Consider the following 25753-nt stretch of genomic DNA (forward strand, 5'->3'; position numbering starts at 1 on the left):
GTTCAAGCTTGCTATACAAAATCAAAGAGAACCCTTCCCCCCAACCAGTGAGATTCATCACGCAGTTCTCTGGTCACCATAAAGAACTGCGAACCATTTTAATGAAAAATTGGACCCTACTCACCAATGATCCCATCCTAAAAAAATACATAGGCCCTAAGCCCGATGTAACCTTTAGGAGGTCCAGATCACTGCGTGATGAACTCACATCAAGCCATTATATATCAAATCGGAATAAGGGAACATCCATAAATGGCATTACACGATGTGGACACTGTTCATTTTGCTCATGGATCACTGAGGGCACTAGATTTGTCCTGCCCAATGGGGAAACATTTATACCCAACTTCCATGCCGATTGTAACACAGAGGGAGTTATCTATTTGATGACGTGTCAATGTCAGGCCTTCTATGTGGGTAAAACCATCCGAAAATTCAAAGCCAGGATCCGTGACCACGTTTATTACTCTGACAAAGGTAAAATGGTGACTTCTGTGAGTCGACACCTAGACCTACATCACAACTTCAGCAATAAGGTAGTTTCCTTTATTGCTCTCGCTGTGATCCCTAAAAATGATCGAGGAGGTAATTGGGATAAGTTGGTATTGCAAAGAGAAACTCTGTGGATAGAACGCCTCAACGCCCTCTATGCCCCCGGCCTCAACGAGGCACAGTCGTACAAACCTTTTTTATAAAATACTTTCTTATTTACTTCCTATCTCAAAAGTGGTATCCTAGTTCCCTATTTTTTGACATTAGAAATACCATCTAATATTATAGATTAGCAATGGTCACATCGGGACAAATTCACAGAGATATATATCTTAATCACCACTCTATCAATAAAAATCTGTATGAGATAATATGCAACACTATGTTTTTTGCAAGCTCTATCTATTTATATATGCATAAAAATACCAATCTATGTATATTTATATATGGCTTGTGTGTCGCATCTATTTACGTGTATACTGAGACTACTGTGCTGAATTCTGTTGTAACTCTGATGGCATGTTATCAATGGGCTCTAATTGTCTTACTGTTCATCAAACTTTAACTATTTCCGCTCTTTTACCTTCTGGATTTCCTTCATTGTTTCCCCCTTTTTCCTTTCTTCTCTTCTTTCCCCCTCCCTTTTTCCCCCCCCCCCTTCCCCCCCCCCCCACTATTCTCACACTATTCTATCTATCCAAGGAATCTCCAACCATCAATGAACTTTATGTGCTATTTTTCAATAACCATTGATACTGTAATTAGTACTTAGTATTATATACACACGGGCAACTATTTATGTCCTGACTTCCCCTTTCTCCTTGCCCTATCCACACTATGTCAGCTTTTTATTAGTTTTTCACTATTCATCATTTTTCCCAGTCCTGCAACGGTTCATTCCTCCCTTTGAGATTTTTTCCTCCCCCCCTCCCCTTCGATGCAGTGGCTGGCCGCGCATCACAGATCTATTTCAAGAGATCTGTATTCGCACCACTAGATGGAACCCTCCATCCTGGAGCGATGCCTCTCATGTGTGGCGCCGCGCTGTTTGCTTCTGCGGCGCGCACACATAATGAGGAGACGCGCGGCTGCTGCGGATGACGTCGTACGCATTCCTGTACGTCACGTTCCTCTCCGCATTGAGCGAGTCCCTATTTAAACCCCTGCACACGAGACCCGATCGCTGCAGTCTCTCGGGAGACTCGTGGAGGAGATTTGCTATCGCTCTCATTGAACCAGGTATGCTCTTCCCCTTGCCATATCTTTCTATTCAGTTCCCTGTAACTATTAGGTTACAAGTGTGTTGTTTTCTCTCTATTTTACCAGGCTTATCATTGCCTTAATATCTGGCTATTAGCCGGCACCCAGCTTTGGTTACTCACTTCTGCTACCAGGAAGTGCAGCATTCATTGAGGATTGTTAGGAGATAGTGGTCACCCACTCCCTTCTTCCTTCTCCTCAAACTCTGCCCTCCTTCATTGAAGGTAGGATGTTCTCCTTATTATTTTGTCATTATCTTATACCAGCTCTATATTATACTCACTGTAATTTTTTATTCTTCAGACTGTTACTTTTCATTTTACTTGGGTCGTTCCCCTATACCCCTTATAACGTCCAGCAGCCCGGACACAGTCTGTTTCTTGTTTTCTTACTATTGCCAGAAAATTTATATATCGATTCCTCTACCAATCAATACTATCTGTAAGTATCTATATCAGCTGCTTTATCTTATTATCCCCTCCTCCCTAAGACTATTCTACACTCTATTTACACACGTACCCTCGCTCCCACTGCATCATTGAGGAAATGCTCTGGGGTTGTATTCACCTACCAGGACTTTATGCTTTTTCCCCCTTTCCCTTTCCCTTTCCCTGTCCTTACCCCTCTATGTCCTCTCCTCCCTCCCCTCCCCCCCCCCTCTTTCTTTCCCATTCTTTTCTTACTCATCACCTTCCTTTCCCCCTTCCCCCCCCCCCTTCCCCCCTGCCCAGTTCCTTACCTCCTACCTCCGTTTGCCCGTGTATATATCTCTGTGTATACTTATTTATTCTACTGCTTTATTAGCGCTATTATCTAAATGTATATACTGTTTTATTCATTTTTTTGTATGTTATTGTTCAATGTTGTCCTATAGTTAAAACTACACTGCTGACTCCGTGAGGAAGCGCTGTTAAAGTGCGAAACCGGTCGAGTCCACCAACACAGCAAGCCAAACCACCGCAGACACATCTTTGCCTGCATTTCCACAACGCGACAGGACTACTAATTACATTTATGCACCTTATTCTAAATCTCTTTGGAAGTTTTCAACTTCATTGTTGATACATTGTTATATTTTATGTACTAATTCCTGTCATTGTTTATGGATAGGCTTGCCTAGTTAGCCTTTTAGATAGTTTTTTGTGCTGGAAACGGCAATACTTTCTTTTTTTTCTTTATTTTGCTCTATATATTACGATATTTTATATCTAAATAAACAAATTTACTTTTTAGAAAAAATCTTTTCTTGCGTAAATATATTCTGACCAACCAAATCGTGCCTAAAAAGTCCAAAAACTAGCCCTTAGTTCTCTCCTTTATCATTTATATTAGGACGTGGCACCCTCTTTTTACCTTATAATATCCACATGCACACTACATGTGAGGATATTGTCATCTTTTCTCTTTCAAATATATATATATATATATATATATATATATTTAGCAAAGTGCATTTCTAATACATCCACTTCTGTGAATTCAGGGGGATTTAAATCTCGGGTACAACTTCCATACCCAAAAACGGAAAATTGTTATTCTTACCTTCGGTAATTTTCCTTTCCTGGCCTGTCCTCACGTCAGCACATCATGGGTTAATCCCCTCCTCCGGTCCACCAGTACCACCTTCTTTTAGCTAATAAGTAGGGGGCCCCTCCTCCCAGTCCTTGTTCCACTAATTTGGCGGACGACAGACTATAGGGAGGGAAAGGCTGTGCTGACGTGAGGACAGGCCAGGAAAGGAAAATTACCGAAGGTAAGAATAACAATTTTCCGTTTTCCTGGCCAGTCCTCCCGTCAGCACATCATGGGATTTAATTTAACACCCTAGGGCGGGAAAATGTATATAAGACTCGGACGACAACTATAAATGCTGCTTAAGTGAATCTTTCTTTATTTTGCCTGCAAAGGTGCCGATATCACGACATTTCCGAAACTAGACGCCTTAGATGACGTCACGTCTAGATTTCTAATGCTTTGTGAAGGTCTTGCAGGAACTCCAACTGGCCGTCTTGCATATTTCCTCAACTGGCATTTTGGCAAATGCTGCCCAGGAGGCTGCCACCCCTCTGGTAGAGTGAGCTCTAGTTGCCTGAGGAGGCGTCAGCCCTTGTTTCTCGTATGTGAGCTTTCTTACTTTGGTGATCCAGGTTGAGATTATTCTTGTTGAAACGGCTTGTCCTCTTTTAGGCCCAGATGGTAAGATGAAAAGAGAATCCATTTTGCGCACTTGTTGAGAACGGTGCAGGTAAATTGAGAAAAGGTTGACCATGTCTAGAGGTCTGAGGTCCAGTTTTTCTTCCTGCCTAGGAGGTAATGTAAAGCTAGGTAGCACTGCCTCCCAGTTAAGGTGACATTTTTGAAACTACCTTGGGCGTTGCTATTGGTGAAGGCCTCAGAATTACTTTGTCTGGAAGGATGATACAGTACGGTTCCTTACTGGACAGGGCCGCTAGCTCGGATACCCTTCTTGCCGATGTTACGGCGGTGAGAAAAAAACAGTTTAAGTGTTAGGAACCAGAATGGACAAGATTCTGCTGGTACAAAAGGATGCAGAAGTAGTGCTCTTAGCACTGTGCCTAAGTCCCAGGCCGGAAATAGAGACTTCCTTGGAGGATTAATTTTCATGGTCGCTTTTAAGAATTGTTTTACCAGTGGTTCGTCTGCCCACCTGTATCCTGTAAAACACAACAAAGCTGAAATTTGTACCTTCAATGTACTATAGGCTAAGCCTTTGTTTAGAGCAGATTGCAAAAAAGTCCAATACTTGTGCCACATTCGGATCCACCGAAGCGAAATTTTTCTGTAACGCAAAAGTTGTAAACTTTGCCCAAATCCTGTTGTAGGCGACATTGGTCGAGGCCTTTCTAGACTTTAACAGTGTTGAGATTACTTCCTTTGAAATGCCTTGTGCCTGGAGTCTGGTTGATTCCGCAGCCAGGCCGTCAGTTTGCAACCTGTTCGGGTTGGGGTGAACACATTGGCACTGCCATAGGAGATCTCTCTTTAGCGGCAGACGTCTTGGGGGAGCCGACGCCATGTGTAGGAGTAGAGAGAACCATGGCCTCTGCGGCCAAAAGGGTAGAATTATTATAGTATGAACCTTTTCCCTCGCAATCTTTAACAAAGTCCTCATTACTAGCGGCACCGGCGGAAAGATGTAAACTAGGGGAAAATCCCATGGAATGGAGAAGGCATCTTGGGTCAAGGCTTTGTTGCAACGGAACCTGGACACAAATTGGGGTGTCTTTGTATTGACTCGGGTCGCCATTAGATCCACTGAGGGTGTCCCCCACTCGGAAAAGATTGGTTCTAGGAACTTCTTGTTCAAGGCCCATTCGTTCTTGTCGGGGAACTCTCGACTCAGAGGATCCACGATGGAATTCTGGCTGCCCGGAATGTAGGCTGCTGTTAGGGCTTCCAGATGTGCTTCGGCCCACACAAATATTTTGGTTGCCGCCTGCAGAAGTGGCAAGCTCTTGGTTCCGCCCTGTCTGGCTATATATGCTACTGCTGTCTTGTTGTCTAACATTAGTTTAACTCAAGCTCCCTGTACCAGTTTCTTGAAGGCCTGCAGGGCCATGTATGCTGCTTGCAGCTCCAAAAGGTTGGAGTGTCGGGATTCCGTCTTGCTCCAAACACCTTGCACCTGCCTGCCGAGGCAGTGAGCACCCCAGCCCCGGAGACCGGCACCCGAAGTTATCGGAACCCAGTCCCCGGGGCTGAGGGGCATGCCCCGCGACAGGTTCTCTGATGACTTCCACCAAGCTAGGTTCTGTCGAATCCGGCTTGGTATGAGAATCCTCTGGTGAAGAGAGGTACCGTCCTATTGGTTCAGGAAGGTTGCCTGGAAGGCTCTTGTGTGGAATCTTGCCCAAGGAATGGTTGGGCTTGCTGCAGTAAACATCACGGATAGGGTCATACAATCTCTTGCCGTTAGCGATGTTGACTTCATCACGCTGCTGACGCAGGCTACCAATTCTGCCTTCTTTCGTTCGGGTAGGAGGACAAGGTCTCTGTTTGTATTGAAAAACAGTCCCAGATATTCCATCTGTTGTGAGGGAATCAATTGGCTCTTTTGCCTGTTGATGATCCGGACAAATTTTGATAGGATTTCTAGAACCATGTCGCGTTGAGACGCCAGTTCTCCGCTCGAATGTGCTACTACCAGGATGTCATCTAGGTAGTGAAATATTTTTATGCCTTTCAGGCGAATGATGGCAATAACGGCTAGTAAGATTTTGGAAAACACTCGCGGAGCTGTGCTGATGCCGAACGGCAGACACCTGAACTGGAAGTGATCTTCCCCTACCAAGAATCTTAGATATCTTTGGTGGCTCTCATTGATTGGGACGTGCAAATATGCATCCGTTAGATCGACTGATATCAACCAGTCTCCTGGTTGCAACACAGAGATGATTGTAAATACAGACTCCATCTTGAACGTCTTGGGTTCTATGAAGTGGTTTAGAATTCTCAGGTCCAGAACTGGTCTGAGATCCCCCGATGGTTTGGGAACTAGAAAGATTGGAGAGTATACCCCTTTTCCTTGTTGGGATAGGGGCACCGGCGAAATTGCATTCTTTTGCTGTAAGCCGTCTAAATATTCTTGTAAGCAGTTCCGTTTCCTCTGATCTGTCGGTTATTTTGTGTGGACCACCGTATTGGGTGGTTTCTTCTGAAAGGATATTTTGGAACCGTATCTGACCGTCTTGCGGACCCACTGGTCCTTGACCTCTTCCGCCCATACTTTCCCGAAGGACATTAACCTGGCGCCCACCTGGGGGTGGATGGGCGGTTAACCCGTCAAAAAGATTTTTCGGGTTTTTTTGCGGTCTGTGTCGCGCTAGACTTTACCGTCTGCAGAAAATAATCTTGTGGATTTTTCCAGTAGGGCCTTGTATATTCCCGTCCTGGCCTGTATGACCTGGCGTCATACGCCTTTTTGTAGTCTGGTTGGGCTGGCCGGGTGGCCTGCTGTGTCTTCCTAGGTCTCTGTGGCATTAGACCCGACTTTCCCCCTGTAGCTCGACTAATAGCTTCTTGTAGGGTCTTTCCGAACAGCACCTTGCCATTAAACGGAATATTGCAGAGACTCAGTTTTGAGGTGCTGTCTGCTCCCCAATGTCGCAACCAGAGGGCCCTCTTTGCCGTCACTGCAAAAGCCATTATTTTTGCTAGTAACTTTGTCAGGTCCATAGAGGCTTCCGCTATGAAATCGGCGGCAAGATCGAATTCCTCCATTGTCTGTATGACTGATTCTGACCCTGTATCTGCTTTTAGGGCTGCTTGGGTTCTCGTGGTCCAGACCTTGAGTGCTATGGAGACTGAGGTTAGGGCAATAGCCGGGCGGCACGCTGCACCTGCAGCTGAGTAGACCTTTTTTAGGTCTGTGTCTGCACGTCTGTCCATTGGGTCTTGCAATGGCAATGCGACCTGTCGGGCCAGGCGCTGTAAGGCCACATCTATGCCCAATGGGGAGTCCCAAAGGTCTGCTTCTGGTGGAGGCCCCAGCGCGATCTGAACTTGCGACCCCTGGTTACAAGACCAGTGCTCTAACCCCTGAGCTATGGAGCCCCCAGTCAATGGTGTCTCTCACAGCTGTGACAAATGATTCAATATATTGAAAATCAAATAAATATTCTGAGGGCTCTTCAGAGTCCGATGAGCCTAGTGATAGCGTCTCCCGGGCAGGTGATTCATCGCCCACTGATTGATTGGCGCTACTAACTTTAGATCTTCTAGGTGTTTTGGTGGCTGCGGCTGACTGAATACCCTCTGCCACTTGTAGCCACGTCCTTAATGCAGCCGGTGCATAGAAGTTTGCCAGGTTCGGATGGTGCCGAACATGCCCAACAAAGACCATCGTCTGGGCGGGGTCTTGATGCATTTGGCTCTGCTACAGTCGCAGAGTGACTGGATTTGCGTGCTGGACTAGAATGGGACTTATGCGTTGCCCGAGAGCCAGACGCTTGCGGAGATTTTGAACAGTGGCGGGACTTTTTTCTCCGTTCCTGTCTTATCTTAGGGCTTCTGCTCCTAAAAAGACAACCAAGAAACATTATCTTTAGCTCTTGGTATTGCACTCTTTTACGTTGTGGCCCCCGTTGACCCCTCCTACCTGTCTGGTGACTTTGGTGCATCCTGAGGCTGTGGTGAGCTCATGCTGTGTAAAGAAGCAGGATACGCACATCAGGCGGTGTAGCAATTGATACCTAATTTTATTTTATTTATTTATTTATTTTATTTTATTATTATTTTTTTTTTTTTTTTTTTTTGCTGAAATGACCGTTTACAGGGTATAGAGACATAACAGTTAACTGATTCCTTTTAAAAATGATTAAGAATAGATTAAATTCAATCACACAATGTGCCTCTAGTTTCACTTTCGGTTTTAAAGGTACATACATGAAGTTCCGGGTGAGAGGTGAGTCGGGAAGAATCACAGAACAAAAACAAACAAATCCAGGGCAGTGTTTTGTTTTTAAAATGAATCTGATTGGTTCTGAGGAGTTTTAGACACACAGTAATGACAGCTTAGACCATCGTGAAAAGCTCCCAGCACCATGGTTATAAGGAAACGGGCAACCAGGAAGTGTGGAGATCACAGCAGAATTACAGCTACTTCAAAGCAAAAATGAACAATGAGGACATGAAAGCATAGTGCAGCGCTGACACAATCTCACACAATCCTCCTCAGCTGGAGGCTTACCTAGTGCTTCCTCTCCCAGATAGTGGCAGACCGCACTGAGCCTCCTGTCCTGGAGAGTCTTTTAAAGCCGATTTGGGCACGCCCCCGGCCCCGCCCCCCCTGTGAGGTCACCGCCGACTAACATAAAGTGGAGGAAGGAAGGGCGGCGCGCTCCTACGGAGCTCAGATCTGAGTAAGGAGAAGGAGCCAGCATGTCCTAGCAGAGGACAGGAGACACACCACAGCCTCTATGATCACAGTAAGCTTCCTATAAGCTAAAAACGCCCGCAGCTCATGCACCTGAGCGTCCAGTGTCATAAAGGGGCATACCTTTATTACTTCTGGACCTTCCAACCCGAGGAGAGGCTGAACCTGGGTGGGGATGGTTCGGCAGGGGGGTTTTCTTTCTTCCTCTTCATTCGTAGCTTGATTGTCTGGAAGAGTCTTAGGTGGTCTGATCGTCCGACCAAAAAAAAGGAACAAGGACTGGGAGGAGGGGCCCCCTACTTATTAGCTAAAAGAAGGTGGTACTGGTGGACCGGAGGAGGGGATTAACCCATGATGTGCTGACGGGAGGACTGGCCAGGAAAGAAAGATTAAAAAAACAAGGGGAAATATTTATGTAATATGTGAATAAAAAATATACAATTTGTTTGCGTTGCGTTTGTATTGAGTTGTGCCGCAAAAATAAACAATACTGTAGACAGCGTGTATTGTTTGTTTTGAACTGTGCCCAAAAAATGTAAACCTGCCATATAGCCAACTGTCACCCTCTGTTACCTACTGATTTATACACAACCAAAGCAACACTGCCACCTTCAGGTTGAAAACATAAATACCTACAAGAAAATTCTAATAATTCCAAAGCTTTCTTTCCATGGTTGTAAATACATTTGGGAAAAGGTTACATGATCTGTTATTAAAGGAGGTTGTAGAACAAAAAAAAAACATGAGCAGGCTTGTCCACCATTCAGAAAATGTTCCATAATACATTGTGACATTTTACACTCTGGAGAATATAGAATGACTTGCAAAAATGAATCCTGACATCCTGCCTAGCGGTGTATTGTTTTCTGTAACACTAGCAGGATCAAGTTGGGAGGCTCAGGTGAGTCAGCAGAAATAGGATGTATTCATTGATGTGTGCATGCTCAGTGACAGCTTCCACGCAGTATAAAAGTCCCCGCAATGTTTGGGAAGTCACATTCAGAAAGTGTTCTTGCTTCAACAGTGATTGAACGGAACCTTCCCTGATACTAAAAGCTCACTTCTATTCTTCTATTTTCTTTAAGAATACCTCTACAGCAAGATGAACTCTCAACTGCGCCAGAACTACAGCCATGACTGCGAAGCCGCTATTAATCGCGTGGTCAATCTGAAGATGTATGCATCTTATACCTACCTGTCCCTGGTAAGTCAATATAACCTTTAAAGACATATGAATTTTATTGATGGAAAACGATTATACGTAGGTTTTTGAAATCTGGAAATACAAAATTGCTATGTTTCCCCCAAAAAATCCACATGAAAACCAAGCATTTTTACCTACTTCAGGCAATTTGAACCTCATTGTACCAGATTTCAATCCTAAAAACAACGAAACAGATCAAGGTAACCTATTGCCGACACTTTAGATCTTTCCATGGTGTCAATGCAAACTGTTGGTGGTAGGTTGCATTCATCTGATTATTTTTTATGGCCAAGGCTGTTTGGGGATGGTTTAAAATTGCCTGAGAGTGATCACATGAATGGTCTGTATAAGAATTGCCATAGACAGGCAGACATCTCTTCAAGAATGACAACACAGGTTGTCTGCCTGACCTTAAAAAAAATATAAAAAATGAAATGTATTGTGAAATTATATATAACAAAGTGGAAATGACCTTACCTGCTATTTATATCTTGTAAGAAAACAATGCTGCACTATGAAGTATAAATAGTTCATGTTGATTTAACTGTGCTTTAAGAATTCTCTCGTTCAGCCATGCACCATTCATCCCTGAAATAGAAGCATTACTAGGATCCCCCATTTACACTAAACAGTGTGCCAGCTACTGACAGCCAGGGCCACCATCAGGGGGGTACAGGCATTACACCTGTAAGGGGCCCGATGGTCCCCAGGGGCCCGGCTGGCCCCCCTCCTATTTTTTTTAAATATATATTTTTTTTGCATTACACCTGTAAGGGGCACGGTGGTCCCTAGGGCCCCTTACCGGCCCAGCTGCCCCCCCCCCCCATTTTTTTTTAAATGTATTTATTTTTTGCATTACACCTGTAAGGGGCCCAATGGTCCCCAGGGCCCCTTACAGGCCTGGCCATCCCCCTCCTGTTTTTTTTAACTATTATTATTTATTTATTTATTTAATTATTTAGGGACTTGTTTTTTTCCGGTCAGTTTTCTTCCTGGCTCCTTCATCAAAAATTCATTAAAAAAAAAAAAAACGTTTATCGAGCCAAGGCCACCAACGGAGGGAATATTGATCGGTGTATGGCCAGCTTTAGTCTGTTGAATGTTATCACCTCCTCCTGATTCTATTATAGGCAGCCTGGCTAGAAAGTAACTGATGGTACTAATGAAATAGAAAGCTTACCAGGTATAGGTGTCTGCATTCTGCCAACTCTGCATCAAATAATTGCTTTGGTATGCAGAAAGCTTACTGAGCTTCCTGGAGCTTAATAAACTAGGTATATGAAAATCACAAGTGGTATTTAGGTTAAATATTATGTAGAAAAACCAGGGTGTATAATGGAGATTTATGACAATCTTGTCTCTGATTTGAAGGCATATTATTTTGACCGTGACGATGTGGCACTACATCATGTGTCTGAGTTCTTCAAGGAATTGAGCCACGAAGAGCGAGAGCATGCTGAGAAGTTCCTTAAGTACCAGAACAAGCGTGGGGGACGTGTTCTTCTTCAGGAGATCAAGGTGAGATGAAAGAGAATGCTGAGGATCACATTAAAGTGATTCATATACCACAGGGGTCCTAAAACTATGGCCCTCCAGGTGTTCAGAAACTACAATTCCCATCATGCCTAGTCATGTCTGTGAATGTCAGATTTTTACAATGCCTCATGGGACGCGTAGTTCCGCAACAGCTAGAGGGCCGTAGCTTGAAGATCCCTGATATACCATATCTCCTTTCAAGTACAATATATTATTATTAATAGTATTAATTAGTGGCGGCCCGTAATGCAGGGCGCAGGGGCGCCGCCCCCATAATCCAATGGGTTGCATGGATTCCAATGTTTTGGAAGTACAGGGCTTGGGACCGACCAACTGGGGGAGGGGGTGCCTGTGACTGACCCGACCGATGGTTGGGGGGTGGTTGGCGTCAAGTGGATTCTTTGCCCCCCCCCAGAGGAATACAACCACCCGCCACTGGTATTAATATTAAAATCCAACATTTTCTTCATTTTAATCTTGGTCAAAATGTCTGTCAGGTTTTATTGTTGTCTATGACTCTAGCAGAAATATTCCCCCAGTCACTCTGACAAGAGGACAAAGTTATAAAAGCCTGTCAGAGGTTCTAACCTTCTTCCTCCTCAGTGTTGCCAACCGTCAGTATTTTTGCTGGCAGACAGTAAAAAACGGTAATTTTTCTCCTGCCAGTTAGAGAAAAGGGTTGCCAGTAAAAAATATGGCTGTGACGCTTGGCTCGGAACTGGGCATGCGCAGCTAGTGTCCGGAGCCAGCCAGGACCATCCAAGTGCCTGCTACAGTGTGTTTGGGTGGTACCGGCGGTGGGGAGATTCTGGCGGTGATGGTGCCTGAGCGCGTCGTGTGATGTCATGGGGCAAGGGAGCCAAGCGGAGCGGCCAGAGTCCGGTTTGCGGGTCTGTGGGATGGGAGCAAGTCCCTGAGCCACTTACTTACTATATAGAAAATCAAATAAGAAATATGCTTTTTACCTTAACCCCCTTCGTGCCCAGACCAATTTTCAGCTTTCAGCGATGACGCATTTTGAATGACAATTGCGCGGTCATACAACACTGTACCCAAATTGAATTTTTATAATTTTTTTCCAACAAATAGAGCTTTCTTTTGGTGGTATTTGATCACCTCTGCGATTTTTTTTTTTGCGCTATAAACAAATAAAGACAGCAAAATTTGAAAAAAAAACACAATATTTTTTACTTTTTGTTATAATAATATCCCATTTTTTTTTTTAATTTCCCTTGGTTTAGGCCGATACGTATTCTTCTACATATTTTTGTTAAAAAAATTGCAATAAGCATATATTGATTGGTTTGCGCAAAAGTTATAGCGCCTACAAAATAGGGGATAGATTTATGATTTTTTTTTTTATTTTTTATTAGTAATGGTGGCGATCTGCAATTTTCTTGTCAGGCCTGCGATATTGCGGCGGACGTATCGGACACTTTTGACACAATTTTGGGACCATTCACATTTATACAGCGATCAGTGCTATAAAAATGCACTAATTACTGTATAAATGTGACTGGCAGTGAAGGGGTTAACACTAGGGGGTAAGGAAGGGGTTAAATGTGTATCCTGGGTGTGTTCTAACTGTGTGGGGGGAGGGGACTGACTGGGGGAGGTGACCGATGCTGTGTCCCTATGTACAACAGACACAGATCGGTCTCTTCTCTCCCTGACAGGACGTGGAGCTCTGTGTTTACAAACAGAGCTACACGTCCCTGCTGTCACTGCCGATAACGGGTACCGAGCCGACAAAGCGGCCGCCAGGCACACACATCGGCTTCCCAGCAATGCGCCGGGCATGTTATTTCCCCGCTGCGCGCCCCCAGTGGCGTGCACGGGGAATGTCAACAACAGGACGTCCACTCAGCACTTGAGAGCCGCGCTGTGGACGTCTTTCGTCTATAGCGCGGATCTCAAGTGGTTAATATCTACCTTAAATAACATTGCTAATTGCATATTGTATTTATTTGTAGCCTAAATACTGAAATTTGCACTTACAACTGTAATTTGGTAACTTTTGGAAATGCCAGTAAAAACTTGGCTGTGCCATTAAATTTTGGGTGCCGTGTAAGTAAATTTCAATCTGGTAGGTTGGCAACATTATTCCTCCTGAATCCTGATGATACCCTGATATCGAAGGAAATGAGGGGAAATCTTCCTAATGTGTACACAGAGAAAAATGAAAAACTGACAACCATTCCACATTCTATCCAAAATGGGAAAAAATAAGTTTGGCTGGAAATATTGTACGTTTTTATATAACATTCTAATGGTCCTTGTGATATTGTATTCCTCAGAAACCTGACCAGGACACTTGGGGAAGCACCCTGGAGGCCATGCAGACGGCTCTGAATCTGGAGAAGAATGTTAATCAGGCTCTACTGGAATTGCACAATGTGGCAACTGATAGAAAAGATGCCCATGTGAGTAAAAATAACAATAAAATGTCAAGCTAGGTAGTGGTTATATGGAAACCCCTTTTGAAATTAGTCATTTCCATTGATATTCTATTCTGTTCCAATGGCAGCCAGTACTTTAGCCTTGAATAAAGGCTAAGTGATAACTTTTTCCAATGTTATCATTGTAAATGAAAATCCCTTTTGACTGGGTTATGAAAGACAAACACCACAAAGAGTTTGTTATAGAATCCATTCTCCATTCACCAAAGAGGGAGAGCTAAGCTCCTCTACTCCAGAGTCCTGTAGCTCACTGTGTTTCTTCCATATATTCCTAGGATTACTGAGCCCACAATCATGCCCCGTACACACGATCGGATTTTCCGTCGGAAAAACCTTGGATGTTTTTTCCGACGGAATTCCGCTCAAGCTTGGCTTGCATACACACGGTCACACAATAGTTCTCTGAACTTTCGACCGTTGTACAACACTACGACAAGCCGAGAAGTTCAATGCTTATGAGCATGCGTCAAATTGTTTCCGAGCATGAGTCGGAATTTTGCGCTTCGAAATTGCTACAGACAATCGGATTTTCCGGCAGGATTTTTTTTTTCTGAAAATTTGAGAACCTGCTCTCAATCTTTTGTTGGTGGAAATTCTGACAGCAAAAGTCCCATGGAGCATACACACGGTCGGAATTTCCTTTCAAAAGCTCACATCGGACTTTTGCTGTCGGAATTTCCGTCCATGTGTTTCTATGCAGTGCTTAGAAATTAATGAAACATCACTCTGTGACATTTTAGTGGATTTAAGATAACAAAAAGAAAAAAAGCTGAACAGTGCCTTGGGTTGTAAAAACATGAGACAGCGCCCCCTGAAGCCTATACACTAGCCAACGGGTGGAACACAAATCGTTTTCCTTCACAGGTAGTGCGAACAAGCCCTAAACACTGCCTAGCCCATAAAAATACTTTAAAAAGCCATTTCATTCTGATAATACTACAATAAGGGTTTTACATCCATATATTTGATATGTCACTAACTAGATTTTGTTATGTTTCACCTCTAGTTATGCGATTTCATGGAGTCTGAGCATTTGAGGGAACATGTGGAACACATTAAGAAGATTGGAGACCACATTACCAACTTGAAGCGGCTGGGTGCCCCCCAGAATGGCATGGGCGAATATCTGTTTGATAAACACAGTCTGTAGAAGAGCAGCTAAGGTTGTCACTGAGTGGACACAACCAGAGTACATCGCAACAAATCTAGAAGTATCGCAAGAATAATATCACTAGCCTTGTGCCCTTCTGTGTGGCATGTAATATGTGTTGTGAGTCCATTGGCAGCCCAGTTGAAATAAAATAGAGTCACATCTTGAATTATATTTGTCATGGTGTCATTTATTATTTAAAAAGGTATATAATTGAAGCTGAACGTCGGGTAGGTATAAAACACACCAATTTTTGCTGTTATATACTGTATGTATTAAAAATTGCTGAATGTACTGTTGAAAAAGATAAACAAGAACCTTACAGTGGAGTAAGGTTAGCAATCTTTTCTCCAAGGCCATTATGCAATATAGCAAGGGCCTCTCCCTACCCCTGGCCTGTGATTGGACAGTGAAGGCATATTAGCAGACTGATATGGTTGCCCCCCTGTCCTTTTGTCAGCAGAAGGGCATGCACCCCAACTGATTGGATACTAGTTGTGCCCTTCCCTCTCCTAGTGTGATTTATGTTGTAAATATAGCAAAGCATCTTCTGCAGCAAGGCTGTCGCAATTTTCATTGGAATGCCAAATGCCTTTACCTTTAATGAAGAGGCTTCAAGACTCTGAGGCCCCGTACACACGGCCGAGGAACTCGACGTGCCAAACACATCGAGTTCCTCGGCGTGTTCAGTCCTGGAGCCGCCGAGGAGCTCGGCGGGCCGAGTTCTCCGATTGAACAACGAGGAAATAGAGAACATGTTCTCTATTTCCTCGCCGAGGTCCTCGTCGGCTTCCTCGGCCGAAAGTGTACACACGGCCGGGTTTCTCGGCGGAATTCAGCTCCCGACCGAGTTTCTGGCTGAATTCTGCCGAGAAACTCGGTCGTGTGTACGGGGCCTCAGGTGTAGACCATAGGGCAGTGTTCACTAGCTGGCAGACCAAGGTCTAGACCTGGACTGAGCAGCTTCGCTATACAGACCGTGGCCATGCCACTTATTGGGGGATGGTGGTGTAAAGGAGGAGAGGGTGTTATGATCGCAAGGGGCACTGAGATGTCTAAAGGGGGCACTTTGTAAAGGAGGCACTGTCAGGTGTAAAGGGGCACTGTTTAAAGGGGGCACTGTGATGTGTAAAGGGGCATGGTTATGTGAAGGGGGCCTGAGAACACTGTTGGGTTGATTTAAAGGGGGGGGTTGTGATGTGAAGGGGTCTGTGATGTTAAGGGGGGGTTATGATGTGAAGAAGGGGGATTGTAATGTGAAGGGGGGCTGAGGACAGTGATGTACTGGGGGGACTGTGATGTAAAAGGGGGCTGCAGTGTTTTATAGTTCAAACAAGAGATTTTGACTTCAGTCAGAATTTTTTTTTTTACAAACTGCCCCCCCCCCCCGCATTTTAATTCAAGACCCCTTCTGTAAGGGATAATCCTTATATAAATCTAAACAAAATTAATTTATTTTTTAATTGTCTTTCTTTCTTTTGGTTAACCTAAAACTTGTGTCCTTTCTTTAACCTATGAAACTATGTAGACTTTACTGACTAATATGTCTACCTTCACTTGTCTACAGCCACCCAATAGGACTTATGCCGCGTACACACGATCGGAATTTCCGACAAGAAAAGTTTGATGTGAGCTTTTGGTCGGAAATTCCAACCGTGTGTAGGCCCCATCCGACAGCAAAAATTTGAGAGCTGGTTCTCAAATTTTCAGACGGAAAAAATTATTTTGGGAAATTCTGATCGTCTGTATGCAATTCCGACGCGCAAAAAAAAAGCATGCTCGGAATCAATTCGACGCATGCTCGGAATCATTGAACTGAATTTTTCTCGGCTCGTTGTACATCACTGCGTTCTTGATAGTCTGAATTTTGTGTGACCATGTGTATGCAACACAAGTTTGAGCCAAAATTCCACGGTTTTCTTGTCGGAATCTCCGATCGTGTGTATGCGGCATTAGTGTTGTAATAAGAGAAGTTGCAGCCCCAGTGTTCTTAAAGATTCACCAAGGATGGTGACTATTTTGCCTATAATTTGATTTATAGCTTTGTGCAGACTTCCATGAAAAGCAGGGTACATTTAACGTATGCTGGAAGATGGTAATTCTGAAGTGTTCAGTAAAAATTACTGTTGCTTTTGTATCACCCTGTTTTAAGCAGGAACTACTATCTAAATTTAGTTTTAGCTGGGTGGTATTCAGCCCATACTGATTTGTATAGTTTTACACCAGATCTTTCACTAAGCACAGTGGGGTTGTGATATCTCACTGCTGCCAGTAGATTTCACTGGTACCACTGGTAATAATATAAGATTTCATAACAAGACTTATTTATGAATATTTATAATTCCTTCAGCCAACGCAGTAGGCAGTTCAGGCCTCTGCTGCATGCTGGGGAAGGATATAAATACCTGGTGATATTTCTCTTGCCCCTGGCTCAGGCCTGGGGACTGCTGCTGAATTGAAGTATGCTATTAGGCCAATAGCTTGTGTGGGTCTCAACATGTGCTCAGGGCCGGATTCCCGACAAGGCCACCAACGCCAGGCCTCAGGGCGGCAGTGGGTGCAGGGACGACGCCAGGTTGTAACACACATCGGGAGACTGCTGTGTCACGGAGCTCACTGTGAAAAGTTTGGGCGTGCTGTGATAAAAGTCCCACCCTTCTCCTAGACCAGCTCGTGTGATAGAGGCAGTGTTCTGTCTATCACACAAGCTGGTCTAGGAGGTGGGCGAGACTTTCATCACAGCGCGCCCAAACTTTTCACAGTGAGCTCAGTGACACAGCAGGAGCAGGAGATGCCCGATGTGCGTAATGCACACACTGACTGGTGAGGCTACATTGTTTGGCACAGTAAGGCTGCAATGATGGTGAGAGGGACTGTAATGATGGTTGGGGGGGGGCTGTAATGATGGTGAGGGGGGCTGCAATGAGGGCACAGTAAGGCAGCAATGATGGTGAGGGAGTCTGCAATGAGGGCACAGGCGGCAGTGATGGTGAGGCTGCAATGATGGCACGGTAAGGCTGCAATGATGGTGAGGCGGCAAGGATGGGCACAGTGAGGCGGCAATGATTGGCATGGGTTGAGGGACTTTCAGTTTTTTTTTGGTGGGAGTGGCATTGAAGGACCTGGCCTTGGGGCGGCAAAGGGAGTAAATCCGGGCCTGCATGTGCTCTGGATGTGGAGGTAGGCCTGAAGTGGTCCTGGAACTATTCTGCCTGTCGATGGGGGATAGCAAGATCGAGACCCAGGAGGTGGGCTTTGCTGGAGAAAGCCAAGAAGAAGATTGGTTTCTAGTAAGAAAGGCCCGGAGCAGAAAAAACAAAGAATGCGGTGAGCGGAGGGTCGGACATGACAGGGTTAACAGGGACTCAGTGAAGTTTAGCAAGTAGGCGATTGGTTAAGAGGGTGTGGGGAGGGCACAAGAGGTATTAAATAGGAACCGCCCCTCCCCCGGGTTAACACAGCGTGGAGAAAGTTCCCGCCCACCCTCCCTTTTTGTTTTGGTTTTTGTGATTGGTTTCAGGTGGTTTGGCTGGTGTTTCTGCTGTTTCCTTTCTCTTTCTGCAGGTGGCGCTGAGCATACAGTCGTGGCAGTGGCGGGTGTTTGGTTTTTGCAGGGGAAGGAAGATACCTCAAAGAAGGAGTCCAGAACCTATCGGTGGTATGGGTCCTGAGGGTGGTAGTTTCAGTTAACCGAAGGGTAGCTGGAATATTATGTTAATGGGGGCACTGCGGTCAGTGGTCGTCTCTAAACCAGCTTGTCGGCTTGAGGCCTACGATCAGAGGGTCAGGTACTGCAGTGTCAGATGTTACAAGATGGAGGTTGGAGGTTCCTGCAAAGACCAGCGCTAGGATACTGATGGGGATTGTTTCCGAGAAAATGTTGTTATGTGTTAATTTAAAGTTGAATATGTAAAAAAGTTATTCTAAAATAAAGGAGGCTGCTACGGCCTAACTTTACTCCAAATAAGGTGGTGGTTTCGTTATTCAAGTTAAGTAATAAGGTGGAGTCTAAGGATGGGTTTGGCAGCAAAGGGGACATCTGTTATACAATAGTCAAGGCCTGGTGACTCTCCTGGAGAAGGATGCACTGAAGTCTAAGGCCTCGTACACACGATAGGTTAACCAGCGGACAATGGTCTGAAGGACCGTTTTCATCGGTCCAAACTGATCGTGTGTGGGCCCCATAAGTTATTTAACCTTCGGATAAAAAAATGTCAACTTACTTTAAAATTTAACCGATGGATTCCTAACCGATAGGTCAAAACCGTTCGTTAGAAGGCACAAAATCCACGCATGCTCAGAATCAAGTCGACGCATGCTTGGAAGCATTGAACTTTGTTTTTTTAGCACGTCGTTGTGTTTTACGTCACCGCGTTCTGACACAATCGTTTTTTTTAACTGATGGTGTATACGCACGACGGACCATCAGTCAGCTTCATAGGTTAACCTAAGACAACCGTCCTTCAGACCGTTGTCCTCTGGTTAACCTATCGTGTGTACGAGGCTTGAGGAACAGAACAGAGGGCACTGGAACCAGCAAAAGAAAGGAACCAGGTAGCAGGTAGGATGCTGCCTATAGTGTTGCTGGGTTGGCTTAAAGGTTCTGATACTGACAAACTGGATCTGAAAAGTCTGTAAGTGTTCTGCTTGGGAATCTGGTAGCCCTCACCCTCTCCTCCTTGTGTGTGATGACCAATAAAACCCTTGAAAAGACAGAAAGTGATTTTCATCCAATTTTCTTTAGGTGAAAAAAATAATGGTGGGTTAAAAGTAAGATATTTCTAGTTAGAATCATGGAATCAGCCCTGGGGAGAAATGCTGGCCCTCCACTATCTCTTGGGGTGCTACTATGCCTCCGAGGTTGGTAAGGGTGAGGGGGGGTGGGTGCTACACTTACTGGTTACAGAGAAGCAACGTTTCACTTTACAGACAGTGCTAAAAGAATGCTGTCTTCAGATTTAAAAGGAAAGCTCATTTTTAATAACACAAACTTATACATATTTTTAAAGTATCAAATTACTTTTTAATTTTGGATGAAGTAAAGTACTGAAAGTGAAGGAAAATTCCAAAATTTGAGTTGTAGCCAGAACAGGAACAGACTCAAAGTGTAAAAAATGTGGCTATAGATATGCCATAATATACTGTAGGTGGAATGATTTTTTTAAATAATAAAAGATGTCATGTAGAGAAAAACTAAAAGAAAATATTGATTGTTGTTGTTATTATTATAGTTGTTGCTCTTGCTCATCAAAACTAAAGGAAGATATTTGCAGCTAGCATGAGCTACCCAGCACCATATACGGCCATGTTGTGGACTTCAGTATAATTAGAGTAGTCTAAAATATCTCCAGCTTTTTCCTGTCTCTGAAGCATCACAAGGACACATGGTAAGGCTTTTATGTATATTTACAAACTGGAAATAGTATCTGGCATGCTTCCCTAATGCTGCTTGCTGGCAGATTGCTTATTATGAGCATCTGTCTAGTATACAAGTACCATCGTTGCCACAAAGGAAAGAGTTATCGGTGTCTGTCCTATAGGTGCCACATCCAGATACAAGTCAAAAATAGAGAACAAAACCCCTGATTGGACTTTTAAGGCACAGATAATAAGCAATATGTAATATTTTGTAGTATTTATTTAGAAAATCAAACAATAAAATTAAATACAAAATTTGGCATGATCGAAAACAGGCATGATGTGTTGGTACATATGAGTACAGAGTTGCAAATTAGCGTTGGATGGTATAGTTCGCAGGGCTGTCCCAACGTTTCCGAGAGAAATAACTCTCCTTCTTCAGGGGAATACTGCGAAGTTACCAATTGCTCTATAATGTATATAAAAAGTAATGAGAATACAATCTATATAATTTATATATAAACAACAAATTGTGTGTAGAGTAATATATTACGCATACTTACAGTTACAGTGGACTGTATACTGTACAGGACTTTCCTGATCATGCAAATTGAAATTTAAAAACATGGGTTGACTGTTGCTCCAGGGTGCACCGATGTGGTCAAAAACCATAAGGGGGTAGTGATGTAGAAAGAACGCCTGAAGAATGAACAGGCTGCCCTCAAAAGAGAAACGCTACTGGAGCCAGTGATATCCCCGGGCCCTGAAATGTGGTATAATATATATTATTAATATGGGTTTACAAAGGGATTTTGAGTGTAGTTGTTGCTGAAAATTTATCAGAGAAGCACTGTAGTATTAAGGAAAATATATATATATCCGTATAAATTGTCCAAATCGTAATTGACAAAAATTGGATCATAGTAAATCTTGTATCTGTGAAATAGTTTTATTAGCTTAATTTGAATGTGTAAATGTTTGCTGTAGGGTGCAGTGTTAATGAAATACCGCTAGATGGCGCTTGTAGCTAAAATAGCAGATTTGGATAAAACTTCCAGAGTAAGGTGTAGAGTGTTTGTGTGGTTGCTATGGAGTGCAATGCTGACCAGCTGTCACTGAATGGCACAGGGGGCTAATAGTGGAAAGATATATACTACTTCCACAAAGATGGGGTTACATAGGCACTTTAGTAAAAGATTTAATGCGTGTATGAAGAGAATTACAGCATTTAAACAATAGAGTATATATACTTCAATGGGGGGAAGAGAAGGGTTACCTTGTATTGCACGGTGTGCCACAAAGGTTATCTTGGTAAGTGACTGTTAAAGTGAACATGTGCTTTGCCCGCAGAGTGTCATTAAACCCACATCATCAAACTGTACGTACATGCTGTATTGCATGCTGTCACACTCAGTCACTGTGAGATTTGTTTTCTGTATTCTGCAAGAAACCTGGTTGATCCTTCTGGTCACTGACCCTCCCTGCTGCAGTCTGAGAAGTGTGTAGACTAGCCATTGCCACATCTACTGAGCATGCACCAGTTTCAGTTCCCAAGTTCCCAGTTCCCAACATAACTATACAGTCACACATGTGAGGGTATACACTTCGGATAAATGACCACCCCTCCTTCCTCCTCCATGCTCACTAAACAGATAAACACAATGGAAATGGAATATTACATGTTGATTGATGGAGGCTTCACCTCCCTGTTATTAAAAAGCACATACAAGCAATATACACCAGCTGGAGGGGATGAAACAGGCTGTGATTGTCAGAAACTCCCCCCAGATAGCTCACACCATGTTTTTGCAAAAAAAATAGTAAAGATTTTAGTTCAAATACATATTTGTATGATTATTTAAATGATTTATTTGATATTAATTGTGACGGTATGATATCCCCGTCAACGTTCCCTTCTTCCCATAACGAAAATCACCCCAATATTCCACGAGGAGGGATATCCCTGGAATCGCCCAGAAAGCCACACATGAGACAAGCTTACTGCTTGAACAACACAGACTTTAATGTTATAACACACAGCTTATATGTCATTTCCAAAACTGTTACAATGACAAATCTCCGCCCCCCTCACACTGGGGCTTCCATACAGATAGAGAGTAGGTAGACACGACGGGGCCGATGCTGAAACACATTTTCTTTAGACAATGACATCAATGACGCTGAGCACTAGCTGTACTGAATACATCAACCAGACCGCTCGACCCCGCATATAGAGAGATAATTACCACAATGAAGCAATCAGAATAATTAACACAAGCCACTTAAACCCAGCTCTCCTTCACACAACACAATAGATCAATTAACCTTTAGAAATAGTGAGGGGACATTAGCACATCAATAACCTGGCTAGCAGGGAGCAGTAAACTGAGACATATAGGCACATGTATCACAATGGCCCCCCTTTTGCTCCCTGCTCCGGCAAACCCGGTTGGACCTTCCCTGGTCCAGTAGGGTTGACGGGTTCAGAGCTATTAGTCAGAGGTTAACTCCGTTTGGCATGACTGACCTCCCTTGGCAACTGCTTCAGACTCAGGTATGTCACCGGGTCGTCAGATCACACGCCGGTCAGTCCCCAAGTCTTTGTGCGATCTGCAAAGTCACCAGAAGTCAGTGTGAAGACAGCGAATGGGCCTGTGCGCCGCCGTCTAGGTGTCCCGCTATGGGAGGGGGCAGGTTATGGCTCTGAAGTGACAATCCCAGGAGATTCATAAAAAGAAAAAGTTATATTTGTTGAAATGCTGTAGCACTGGTGCTCAGAGTCCGGGGGGGGGGGGGGGGAAGGGGAATCAGAGCCCCATAAGGTCAGCCACCCCCTGCTCCCTCCGCAGCCGCCGGTTCTCCTCTTGGAGCTTCTCCAGCTCCATCTCCAGTTCATGCTGCTGTGACCTCAGGTGGTTGTTCTCCTCCTCCATGCGGCTTATGCACTCCTCCAGCTCTATGTACTCACGGATCAGCTCCTGCTTGCTCATGTCCTGCAGGCTCTCCACGTGGTCCTTCATCATCAGGAACTGGGTGGTGGTGTAAGGGGCCACCGGTGGGCCCTTGGCGAACATCTCGGCACGCATCTGGGACGCCCGCTGCGACTCCCTCTCCTCCAGTCGCTTCTTCTCCTCCCAGGTCAGCTTGTTATACGGCTTCCAGGACCTCTTCTTCTTGAAGGGTGGCCGGCGGTGCCTCTTTCTGCCCAGCTCCCTCCAGGGCCCCTCCGGCTCAGGGCTGTCGCCCATGACCAGCTGACAATGGTGTTCCCTGTTGTCCGTAATAACAGATTGTACCATGAGGGCTTCGTAAGGGGTGCCCAATGGTTCTTCCTGACCCAGCTCCTTTGGATCCCAAGCCGAGTCTACACAATAGGCTGCTGCTGGTGGGCGGTACCCAGGTTGAGACCAATTTGACCTGGTGTTGTCATTCATGGGGCAATTCTGCTTGAAGTGACCCAGCTGTTTGCACCGGAAGCAGCGTTGTTCGTTGCCCTCCTGGCGATGATAGCGAGGGCTAGATGTCACCGGTCTGTTAGGAGGTTGGTATCTAGCGGTTGGTGGGTGTGAGGGCACCGTTTGTGGTGGAGGTTGTTCCTGTGGTGTGACCTGGTTCGTCTTGCGAGTATCTGCATATTCATCCGCCAACTTTGCGGCCTCTGGTAGAGTCATGGGCCTGCGATCTCTCACCCAATCTTTGACGTCCGTCTGGATGTGATTGTAAAATTGCTCCAGGAGCATTAGTTGCAAAATGTCCTCTGCGGTGGTGGCCTGGCTGCTGTTAGCCCAGTTAGAGGCCGACCGGGACAATTGGCATGCCCATTCTGCGTAAGAGTCTTTCGTGGTTTTGCGTGAGTCCCTGAACTTCTGTCGGTGGGACTCTGGGGTTACTGCATAACGAGCCAGGAGCACTTCTTTAACCCGGGCGTAGCTATGGATATCCTGATCTGGCACGGTCCGGAAAGCATCAGAAGCTTTGCCTGACAGTTTGCCTGACAATATTGCAACCCACTCTCTTCTAGCTATTCGGTGCAGGTTACATTGTCGCTCAAAATCCGCCAGGAAGTTATCAATCTCACAGTCCTTTTCATCAAAAGCTTTAAAAGCGCTAAACGGAATCTTCCTTGCGTCTGCTGTGCTGTACTCACTGTTTGGAGAAGGTGCGGCTGCTTGTTGGACTGCTGCCAGTTTTAACTGTAGTTCTGCGTCCCTTATTTGTTTATCCTTCTGTAGCTCTGCGTTTACTAACAGGTCCATCACTTTCAGTACCACATCTGGCGTTGGGTTCGGGCCGAACCACGCTAGCTTCTCTCTCATTAGCTTGTTGGCTGGCGATTCCTCCTCCTGAATCACTGGTGTCTCCATCTCTTGTACTGCTGGCGTTGCTGCAATCCCGTCCTCCTGGTCTAGCTCCATTGATTCTGCTATGATGACCCGCTTGGTTTTGTTGCTAGCAATCCTTCCACGAACTTCCAGTAGTTCTTCCAGTGTCTGCTTGGAATCCGGGTGTGAAGGGGAATAGAAGGGAAAAATCCCACTGCTGCCACCAATTGTGACGGTATGATATCCCCGTCAACGTTCCCTTCTTCCCATAACGAAAATCACCCCAATATTCCACGAGGAGGGATATCCCTGGAATCGCCCAGAAAGCCACACATGAGACAAGCTTACTGCTTGAACAACACAGACTTTAATGTTATAACACACAGCTTATATGTCATTTCCAAAACTGTTACAATGACAAATCTCCGCCCCCCTCACACTGGGGCTTCCATACAGATAGAGAGTAGGTAGACACGACGGGGCCGATGCTGAAACACATTTTCTTTAGACAATGACATCAATGACGCTGAGCACTAGCTGTACTGAATACATCAACCAGACCGCTCGACCCCGCATATAGAGAGATAATTACCACAATGAAGCAATCAGAATAATTAACACAAGCCACTTAAACCCAGCTCTCCTTCACACAACACAATAGATCAATTAACCTTTAGAAATAGTGAGGGGACATTAGCACATCAATAACCTGGTTAGCAGGGAGCAGTAAACTGAGACATATAGGCACATGTATCACATTAATTATGTATTCTTTTTTCTTTATAATGGGCAGCAGAGGACTAGAACAGTGATGGCGAACCTTGGCACCACAGATGTTTTGGAACTACATTTCCCATGATGCTCAACTACACTGCTGAGTGCTTGAGCATCATGGGAAATGTAGTGCCAAAACATCTGGGGTGCCAACGTTCGCCATCACTGGACTAGAAGCTCCTCCCACTGGTGTTTTCCTGAAGATGGGCTGGGAAAGAAATGGGTCACATGACATCTGTACATTGATTAGGAAAGAAGGTAGATGTGTTTCTTTATTATTATTATTATTATTATTATTATTAT

General features: G+C 44.6%; 1 protein-coding gene across 1 annotated transcript; it reads left to right on the forward strand.

Moving 5' to 3' along the window:
• The first annotated feature begins 9628 nt into the window (after positions 1 to 9628).
• On the forward strand, positions 9629 to 15165 carry LOC120915342 (ferritin heavy chain A-like). The gene is made up of 4 exons (XM_040325754.1): positions 9629 to 9851; positions 11223 to 11369; positions 13685 to 13810; positions 14853 to 15165. The coding sequence occupies exons 1-4, from the start codon at positions 9750 to 9752 to the stop codon at positions 14994 to 14996; spliced, it is 519 nt and encodes a 172-aa protein (XP_040181688.1). The 5' UTR covers positions 9629 to 9749; the 3' UTR covers positions 14997 to 15165.
• The last annotated feature ends 10588 nt before the right edge of the window (positions 15166 to 25753 follow it).

The sequence above is a fragment of the Rana temporaria genome, chromosome 10 (assembly GCF_905171775.1).
Source record: "Rana temporaria chromosome 10, aRanTem1.1, whole genome shotgun sequence".
NCBI lineage: Eukaryota > Metazoa > Chordata > Amphibia > Anura > Ranidae > Rana > Rana temporaria.